The sequence below is a fragment of the Nestor notabilis genome, unplaced genomic scaffold (genome assembly GCF_000696875.1).
Source record: "Nestor notabilis isolate BGI_N333 unplaced genomic scaffold, ASM69687v1 scaffold889, whole genome shotgun sequence".
Lineage (NCBI taxonomy): Eukaryota > Metazoa > Chordata > Aves > Psittaciformes > Psittacidae > Nestor > Nestor notabilis.
Genome location: NW_009943032.1, coordinates 1 through 10,984, shown reverse-complemented (window position 1 = coordinate 10,984; position 10,984 = coordinate 1). Strand labels below are relative to the sequence as shown.

Below are 10,984 nucleotides of genomic sequence, written 5' to 3'. Positions count from 1 at the left end.
CACAGTCTGTCACTGGTAAGTCACAGCTTATTCAAGTAAGGTGCTTGCATTGTGACCAGATAATAAAGAATACATGTTCAAAAAGAATACACTGGTGACTGCAAGTATCCCACTTACCACAAATGTTTCATGTGAGAGACAACTGCAAACCAGAAAACTAGATATAGATTAATTCTTCTGCTGAATGTATACTTTGCAATCATGCATAAGAGGTCAAATTATGTTTCAGCAAGGAATCAAAAGAAACAACTTAAAAAGCCAACACCCAAGCAAGAAGAAAAGATGTATGTTCATTTAAAGCAGCCTATTAGTAAAGCTATTGAAACAAAATAAACAAGACCCACAGTAACAGCTGGGAGGTCACGAGGCTCCTGTCTTCCTGCTGTCCCAGTGTGCTCATTCTGGTAATGTTCAGACAGATCAGTGGGAGTTACACACACTTTCATACATAGTGGACAGATGAAGCCCTGTGAAATGCACATTTGTTTTTAAGAAACCAATAAAGACAAAAAAGCAGATTTGGAATCAAATGCTCTTCAAATTCTTACACTGAAAGTTCTCTACAATCACCAAAGTAAGGTCTGTTTCCCTTTTGGAAAGATAGCTTTTTCAAAACACATCTGAATATCATGGAGAAGGCAAGAAGGAACAGTTATTAAGAACATGAAAATAAACTAATCTAAATCACACTTTAAAAGCTAGCACCATGCTGCATCCTACATGTTTTCCAGGCACTCTTGGTAACCCTTTCATGTGACAGAGGAATAAGCTGCGTAACAAGGTGTGAATGGACCGTTACAAGGCATCAGGTCAGATCCCTCACACAGTTTTCCGTAAGGGTGTTCAGATGTTTCACAGGGAGAGGCAAGGGTGATGTGGTGAGATTGCAGAAATACCCCTGTAAATCAATAAGCAAGGTTGCAGCAGCAGGACAGGCCCAAGTGCCAGCACACCTGCATGCCTGCCTGGCTGCCATGCTCACATAGAGAAAGTTATGCACCTTCCTTGGTAGGATTTAAAAAAACAAACTTGGTGTACTCACCAGAGATTTACCAAAGCCACAAATTAAATTGGTTTCTACAGAACAACAGCGTTACATCTTCAAGACACATGCTACATGCTTAAACACCTAGAGAAAGGAGGCTGGAGAGTAAAGTGCTCTGATGCTTGCCCCTCCACGGCAGAGCACTACAGACAAAGGTAGAACAGACTGAATACAGCCCTCAATGGATGCATGGGAAAGCTAAGGCCCTTCACAAAAAGGATGTCTGTGGCAAACCTGTCCAGCTCATGCAGCCACATTAGACTTGTGAAAGTATAAGCATGTTGGTGGACTCACTGCAAGCATGGAATATTTAGCAACCCTCTCCTGCAGACAGTGTTGCACTGGGACCTAAGCTACAAAGGTAGGATAGACGCAAACATTTCCTCCTTGGACAGACTGCAGTGAATAAATGATGTCTCTAGACTTGATTACAGGTCTATGTGTGATCCGAAATGCTGACATGGCCACAGACTAGTCTAAAACAGATTTTCACCTCTCCTTGAGCAAGGAACAGTTTGAATTCAGAATTTCCCACTCATACTACAATTCTCAAAAATCAGGATTGGTTTCAACCAGGCTTGAGAAAGTAGGAAACATGAGGATCTGTGCAGATTTAATAATTATTCTCCATTTGAATCTTGCAGCAATACAAATTACAAAATGTAGCCAAAAATACTGAAGCACAAACAAGTTAACTGGATTTCTGTCTACATAATACTGAAGAACCAGGGGGCAATATAAAAGTAAAACAGAGAGCAAACATTCTGCAGAGTCCCACTGTGGTGCTCCTGGAGAGAAGCTCTCACAGAGGCAACATCTCAGGCCAGCTGTGCAGGAAAAGGAAGACCAACAGAAAGGCTCGAGTTGCATGCTGCAACCCATGAATCGCAGGAGAGTAAAAACCCATCACCAGCTTCAGAGCTCAGCTTGAAACAGATATTTAAATCATATGCTAAGCAGAACACCCCACTTGTAACTAATGCAACAGATGGTACAATTATTGACAACTACCAGACAGTTTTTCGTGTTATACAGTATCAACCAAAAGTGACATGGCAGCCGTTGGTCTCGCCCAGTTTTGACTCGGTAGCAAGAAAAGCCAATGGTGCAACAGTGCAGGCACACCATCTTTTTGAAAGTTCACCCTATGTTAAGAAAATACTACTACATCAGTACTGAGGTACCTTGTGACACCCACCAGCTGCACAGTCAGTGATACTGCACTCATGCTAAAAGAATTGTGCAATTTTAGCCAAACTTTGGAAAGAAGCAATTACCTCATTGCACATTTTTATGCCTTAATTAACTACAGAAGTAATGAAATTTTAGTCTGCAATTCAAGAGCATTTATTTGCTTCAGGAACAGTGTAAATATGCATGTGAGACAGATCTGAACTCACAAATGCATGACTTGTGTAACATGCAACAAAATATTAAGGAATGTCTGATTATACTGACTGCAGTAAGGCTTCAAGAAATAAGAAATAAGCAGATATGCAGATAGAAGGCAATTAGGATTTTAAATAGCACAGTGAAAGTTTCTCCTATCTCTTATCAAAGAAGACATCGGAATATTTATATCATGCACTTTATTCAGTGTAAGAAAAGGCACTTTGCTCCCTTTAATGCTGTAATAGGAGTAATGAACCTTGCACTGCATTTGTATGCTAAGCTTGAAACATTTTCAAGCTAGGTAATCAGGCTACATTAGCACAAACTAGCTTCAACAGCCAGTGAAGTCAGTTTGCATTTTTCAGAGTTAATATTTGACAACACTGTAAATCTGAAGACATTGTAATATGGGATTGAAGCAAGGACAACAACTTACTCTGCTGGTTAAGTATGGCAAACAGCACATAAAAACGGATAGGATTTACAAGGGGTAGATATACACCAAACAAAACCCAACACATTTGATATCTTGCAACAAGGAGGAAGATGCCCCATAAACATTATAGTTTAGCAGAAGCAAAGTGAAAAGCGAGTACAAGTGTGATACAATGTTAAGCTCTGGGTTTTTTTGGAACTCTTATAAAATATTTACTAATATTTACTTAAGCTTATGTCTCATTGCTCTGAATTTTAATAATTCATCTCTAAGATTACAGGAAGTATTGCTTGTGACCATTTAGATAGATAAGCCTACCTAACATTTACATATAAATATGGCCTAGCCTTCCTTTTTTTTTTTTTTTTTACTTAAAAAACAACCAATTCTTATAAAGTGACATTTCTGAGTATTTATGTAGTACAGCTGTTAATTAGCTAGGGCATCAAAAGTTACTCCCAACAGCTTCACTGGGATCAGAGAAAGGTTTAAGACTCCAGTCCCATGTATGGTGCACAGTACCTCAGAGGAGCCTTCATTGTTCACGTCCACGGCATTTCCTGGTGTGGCAGATGAATCTGAATCTGAGCTCTGAGATCCACCCCTACCTGGAGTCTGAAACAGAGGGAGAGGAAAAAAAAAAGAGAGTCTACAGACTGTACTTAATAAAGCATGGTACGCATGCAAAGGCCTCTCTTCTACTTGCTATAATGCAGAAGTATTTTCCCTCCATGAGAGTAATGAAGTGAACAAGCTGACACACAATTATATAATTTTCAGTGCAACACTTCAACAAAAGCTTTTATCCAAGGCTCTCCATGCATCAAAGAACAAGCAGAAACCAGAAGCAAAGGCCAGGATTTTAAATCACTTTGTCTCATGAACGCTCAATAAAAAACAAAGTAGGCTAAATTCTGCCCTTCTATTATGACTCTGGTGTTAAATTAGGTCTCTATAGCTAACAGAGAAACACTAGGAATTACAGTCTAAACAGTTTCAGAAGTAGTAAACTAGCATCATACTACTTACTTGACAACTTGTTTACAATCTGAACAAACCTTCAAATATTTGAAAGAAAACTGAAGAGTGAGGGCTGTGCTGATGTAATACACACGTAAGAAGGTACACTGCCTTGATTTGGAAAAAATAAAAATACAAATGAAGCCTGTAAATCAGAAAGACAACCTATAAAGGCACGTCCTATGAATATGTTGAAAATGAAAACAACAGGTTTTGAAACTACAGATTTAGAGAAAATAAGCAAAGCAATTTGAAATACTACATGATTCAAAATCCAGATAGATGGACTGCAGCTTATAATGCTCATTTAACTATAACTTGATTTAAATTTGATTTAACTTCTCTTACTCATCTCCAGAACACTACTGCTTGATGGCAGAAAACCTAGTAGTCTCAAAGGAAACACAAGTAAAGAAATTATCTTAATATTGATATGCAATCCTAGTTTCGACAAAAGTTTATTATCCAATTCCATTATGACAATTGCAAATGGGATGAAGTAATGCTAATGCTGTAGCTTAGCCCATCTGGAAATACTTGTAATGTTATAAAGGATTTTCTAATTCAATATAGGGGTATTAAAGATACCGAATTTTAACTACATAGATCAAAATCTACAGAGAAGGACAGAAGAAGATAGTTTTCATTTCTAGATCCTGGTGTCTCCAAAATAGTATTTGGTTTTGAATTTTTGTGCTCAAATATATCCTTCTTTTTCCTATACAAATCAACTATATAACCTCTCATAAGGTATCTGTAGCGTGCATGCTTTTCCATTCTTTGAAAGTACATTTTCCTGCTTTGTTTTGTAAAGAATGTTCTACTTCCAACTTTCATAAAGTTAACTATTTATTACAAATTAAATAAAAATATGTAATAAAAAGGCCAAGTTTACTGATTAAGGACTTAATTCCCAGAGAGATACAGTTCAATTTCAGAAATGCTCCAAAGGCTGGCCAAAGGGAAGTGATGAGGAGTGAAGCAGCAAGCTATCGGAGCTGATAACAGTGAGAGGACTCTCTCTCCCCATTCCAGCCTTCTCTGGGGTTATCACTTAAGTGATGAACATATGCTGGTTCTCCTATTCCCATGCCTTTTTTTTTTATTGTAGCTGGTTTATGTTTCTAAAGAAAGAAAGAACACCATAGTTTCTCGTATAGCATACAAAGCAATAGGCAAGGTGATGCAAGGTCACCAAGTTAATAATAGGAGAGGCAGAAAAAGGTATAAGCAAAGAAAACAATGCATGTGCAAAACACGTCAAAATGAAGGCATCAATCAGTACTTCTCCTCCAGGTTACCGATACAGACAGTAAACAAGGCACATCCCAGCATGGACCATGCTCATCAGGTTTTCATATGACATCAAACCGTTGATAAATTCAGAGACAGGGCTGCCATTCAGGGGATCTAGATAGGCTGGAGGAATGGGCCAACAGGAACCTCATGCAATTCAACAGGGACAAAGAAAGAGTCCTGTGCCTGGGTAGGAAAACCCCTGGCAGAAACACAGGCCTCTGCTGAAAAACACCTGGGGCTCACATCACACAGCAAGCAGAACAAGAGCTAGCAGAGTGCCATGGCAGCAGAGAGGGCCACCAGAACCCTGGGTTGTAGCAACAGGAGCCCAGCCAACCAAGGGAAGTGATCACCCCACCACTGGCCAGCACCAGTGGGACCACATCAACACACCCCACCCAGTCTTGGCTCTCCCAGTCCAGGGAGGACATGACAAAACAGAGTAAGTTCAGCAGAAGGCCACAAAGGGAGCTGGAGCACCTGCCCTGTGGGAGAGGCTGAGGGAACAGAGCTGGCTCAGCCTGGAGTTCTGGGAGGGCCTAACAGCAGCCCCACCACCATCTGTAAGGAGGTCATCAAAGAGAGAAAGCCAGGCTGCTTCCAGCAGCGCACAGTGGGAGGACAATACACAAAAACTGAAACAAGACTGGTTCCCACTGGATGTAAGAAAAAGCTATCCCAGGGTGACGCCAGGCCTGAACAGCCTGCTCCTAACCTCTGAGCTGGTCCTGCTCACAGCGGGAGCTCAAGCTGAGAGTTCCTGAGTTCCCTTTCTGCCCAGATTGTTCTGCAGCCTCTGAAGTGCTGCCCTGCAGAAACACACGTCCTGCAGGAGAGCTCCGAAACACAATTTTAATAACTCCACTAATGAAGACATGGATTGTGTGCATCGGCATTCAGAAGAATAATACCTACAGCAATTGGTAAGGGATAGCCGAGTTTCTCAGTAAGACGGAAGCTGAATTATTGCATCTAATGTTATAAACAGTTTTCTGTTTATATAGTTCAGAGGTTCCCTTCCACGCAACCTATAAACCACAGTCATGCAACCCAGATGTCTCACTTGTGAATCCATTTTGTGCAAAAATAAAGAATCCATAGAAGATGTATATACACATGTGTCTACATAAGGCAAGATGGTCAGGTGTCAAAGCTTTCTTCCATAAAGGAGCTGAACTTTCACAATGTAAGAATCAACTTCTTATTGACATGCGTTTTTAAAAAGGCTTTAGAAATCTGAACATGATAAAAAGGCTTTTGTATGGAAGTTAGCTATGGTGGCTGTTTATTCTAGAAAGCCCAAGAACTTGGACCCCTATCTGTCTCATCATCTACTCCCACAAGTAGAAATGGCATAGTTTAAAACAGAGGAAGTGTCAGCATTGATGGATATGCACTTCTTTATCAATGCTTTACAAGAAATGAAAGCCTTTTGTTCCACTCTTCAGCTCCAAAAACTAAAGAATGTGCCTTTACATAGCCTTGGACAGACAGGCACAAGAGCAGAGGGAGAACCTGAACAAAACTTGATAGCCTGGACAATGGCAATAAGAGACAGTCCAACCATCTCATACCTCCACTTTTGTGATACCTTAGCGTATGCATATCTAATTAATCATTTCATCCCAAACCTAAGAATCTTCTGTGACAATTAACACAGTATTTTCTTCACCTTATATCATAACTTTTTATACTCTACTGTGCATTGTTAATGGCCCATCACATTTCACCCCAGAGCTGACTGCATTTTGCAGTGAGATTTGCATATTAAGTTCTGCTAGTTCCAGCACTACAAATTGGAGATTATTACAACCTCCAGGATGAAAGCTCTTATATTAGAAGTACAGTATTATTACTATGTAGTTGATTAAAGTATTCGCATTATGAAACACTTCAGACATGCTATAATCGCAGGCATCGCATGGCATATCCTACTACACACAAGATATAGACCAGAAACCTGGTAAAACCTTTTTAACTTTTAAAAAAAGCAATGCACTCTCTTTAAAAGAAAAATCATAGTTCCAGTGCTGGTGGCATTTCCTGGTGAGTGGCATGCACAGGGAAGAAGGGTGGGAAGGAAAGGGGTCATTAAGTAACTTTCAAGATCAGGAGAATCACCCCATAGCATCCATTTTCAAAGTAATCCAGACTAGCAAGAAAAATCTATTACAAATTTGAAAGAATGTTATGGAAACCTAGATCATAAATTCACTTACCTTACCTTTCAGGGCTGTAATACAGTTTAAACATACTCCACAAGCCAAATGGATGGGGAATTGGGAATATTCTTAATTGATCATTCAACTAGGTTCACAAACATGTTGAAGATTGCCTCCCAGACCACTGTTATATCATGTTCCATTGAAAAAGAAAATAATTTTCAAGATCACACCACATTGAACAACTCAGACTTTGTGAACTAAGGAAAGGCTCAGATTGATGCTCTTTGTTTTCGGTTGGACTATACAGGGGAGCAAAAGAATGAGCTATGAATCCCATAGGAAAAGTAAATTTTCATACAGGTTTCTGTCTTTCCACAAAATTAACATTTAACCCTTAAAGGCATAGCTGGAGTTGAAAGACTGATGCAAAATCAGTGTCTCATGTATTTGTTTTCTAGCTGTCAGTTCTATTTGCTTACTCTGCACAGAGGTGTATGTTTCTACTACGAGCACTACAGTCGTAGAAATAATATGCTGAACTTCACAATGCTCTGTTTTCTCAAAACTGCAAGCTAATATAAAGAAACATCATTAACGACGAAAAGGATGACAATGATTGCAGCTTATTTTCTGAAAATTATATAATGAATGAGTTGAGCTAATGTATTAAAATGACAGGGTATAAATATGGATTGCTACCATGTTATTTTGCATCGTCATTTATCTGTCTATTGCTACACTCCATTCAGTTATGATACTCTATTCAGCAGTTTTAAATTCAGAATAAATTAAACCTTTGAAAGTATGTTAAGCCTTGAGAAAGCCTAAACAAATATGGATTTATACAGTTTTCCCAACACGGATTTAAATATTACAGAAGGGGACTATTGTCCAAACATATTAAGGTCTTGAAGCAACAGACAAGACGCAAGAATGAGAAGAAGGCCAAAGCCCTTGTTATCAAACAACTCTCAGTGCCAGAGTACAGTGCAACAGAGAACAGTATTGTTGTTTAATTCTAAAGAAGTGCAACACTGTTTTATGACTCCATAAAATGAAATGACTCCTGATTTCATACGGCATAAAACCTTTCTTTCCGTTCACACCATCAGTTGCAGGCAAGCAGGCCTTGTGCCCAGGAAGAGGCACACATGCTCCCTTCAACCCCACAGGGAGGCCACAAGCATCATCCAAGCAAATAAGCTATCTAGCAAGTCCTGCAATTACAAACATAAAATTACAGGTAAGGCATGAGATGCAATGCATCCTGGGCAAGTAAATATCTCTGCTCTTGAGTTTAGAGCAAGAGAAAAGGTGACTGTATTACCCAAGCTACAGAGATGCCTGCAAAGCCCTATTCTCCACCTAGGCCCCAAGATCTCACGACCAAGCACTCAAGCATTTTTAGAAACAGAGCAACAGGACCTTACCACCCAAACACAGCAGTCACTAACAGCTGCAGACAGCCAGTTTAATACAAAGACTGAAGACAAAAACTAGCGTAAACAGTAGTCAAACTGGCCCAATAGATGAGTCCTTTATTACGAAACACCAGCGACGGGAAGAAGTCTCAGAAGAAGGTCAAATTCTTCTTCCACCAGCTGAAAATAAATGCCTCCTTGTTACGAAAAGTGGGGACTTTTTAATTTTGGGGGATTTTTTTTTTTTATTTGGTGATTTTGGGGTTGTTTTTTTTTAAGTTTTGGTATCTTGCAAATATAAGAAGTGAGCTCTCCCTTAACAGATCAGGGGCAACAGCCACTGCCCTGCTAGTAGATGAACAAAGGAGAGGGGACACAATGGCCACAAAGGGCCTTCAGAGTTGAACACAATAAAGAATAGGCAGCTCTCTAAAGACTACGCTGACAAATACCAAAATATCTTGGCAGTAAAGTTTGTGTCTCAGACATTCCACACAGGTGTCTCTTGGGAAAGACACCCTTTTTCTAAATCAGCATGACAAACCACACACAGAACTGAGAAGTGGCAAGAATGAATGAACGGGGGTTTTACAGTGCAAATGTACAGAACAGATGGATCCCCGAGATGTCACATGGAAAACACATAACATTTAGAAACAGCTTGCAGGGAAAGGACCTAAACTGAGGACCTCGCTGAAGACAGCATGGAGATACTAACTTCAAATACTAATCGAGCAATGTTCAGTAGTGACAAGTATATAATTTCTGTTTTGAAAATATGCCATTCAAAGTGACCATGGAGATGCTTTTAAAAACACAAATTAACACGTGGAAGAAATAAAAACGTGATCAAGGCACAAAAGCAGTATAAAAAAGAAACGTCTGATGTTTTAAAAAGCCAGGATTCAGACTTCCAAATAAGTGACTAAAACTATAAACAGTATCTTTGTAGCTTGATGGCCAGCTGAGTTACAAATCAAAAAGGAATGTGATAATTAGGGCTTTTTAAACATTCTTCCATAACTCAAGTTATATCACCCGTAATGACTAGCTATCCACCTAGAAAGGATGGCACCCCCTATAATCAAATAATAAACCCAATATGTATACAAGAAACTACATTTCAGTGACTGGAAGGTGAGTTTCTTTTCCCATTTACATTAATGATGCCCAAGAAAAGGGTCAAGAGGTGGTTCCTTGGCCTTCAAGTTATTGCCTCAAAGACATGAAAGATTTTAATACTTATGCTCTTTATAAACAGATTTGCCAGCAAGCTAAGGCTCACCGTTAACACCAAAGTACATCAGAAGTCTTCTTCATGCTTTGCCAACCACAGACTGTAAGTCAGAAAGGTATGTATGAGGTTGCACAATGCAATCACTACTTTTCTAAAAGCTCTTTAAGGAAGAGGTGTTTTTTTAAAAGCATAGTTATTTACACCAATTAAGAGATTAACACCTTTAAAAATCTTGGCATTTCTCTATTTTGGGGCAGGAAGAAGTCTGTTTTGCCTTTCTTAGCAATTAGCTCTGCTGTAATCCTGTAATTTTGGGGAACCACTAGGGAACAGTTATTTCTTTAAACTTCTCAGAGAAGACGACCATTTCCAACACAGGAAAACTTTCACACTGACTTTAGATTTTTACAGGAAGTGTTTAGCTGAACTTATATTTAGAGGCAAATTTCCTTTGGCACTGTATCAAGCTTCCTCCTCTACTAAAGAGGCTTTCTTTGATGGCCTGTTATTTCTCAGAATCAATAAACACCCAGTTAAAAGCTGCCAATATTTAATTACGTACACACTAAGTTTCCCTGCTTGTTAGCAGGGCTTCCCATCAAACTTCAGGAAGGAAGTTCTTCCCTGTAAACGCAATGGTCCAATTAGACCAAAAGCGCTCCTCACCTGCTTCGGGGTCTATGACCGAAAAACAACACGAGGCGTGCTTTACACTGAAAAAGTTGGTAGTATGCATACTGATGTACTTTCTTCCCCTCTGTTAACTCTCATTCTTGCAGCAACGCTTCCTTGCATAGCAGGTGAAGAAAGCATGCCAGCGTTTCCAATAAGACATCCTTCCACAGACATGTTATGCAGACAGAATGCTTTGAAAGAAATACTTGAAAGACACGTCAGATAAAACACGCAGGGCAGCTGGTTTCCCCCCTACCCGTGAGCGCCTTCCGCATGGCACTGTGCGGGATCCCG

At 39.6% G+C, this 10,984-nt stretch overlaps 1 protein-coding gene across 1 annotated transcript in view; it reads right to left on the bottom strand.

Moving 5' to 3' along the window:
* Positions 1-6,523, bottom strand: part of EEA1 (early endosome antigen 1) — a 63,466-nt gene extending 56,943 nt beyond the window's left edge. Inside the window, exons 1-2 of the mRNA XM_010021675.1 lie at positions 6,500-6,523; positions 3,396-3,488 (exon numbers count right to left, since the gene is read on the bottom strand). Of these exons, the coding sequence (XP_010019977.1) occupies positions 3,396-3,488; positions 6,500-6,523 (117 nt within the window). The remainder of the gene's footprint in view (positions 1-3,395; positions 3,489-6,499) is intronic.
* Between the last annotated feature and the right edge of the window lie 4,461 nt (positions 6,524-10,984).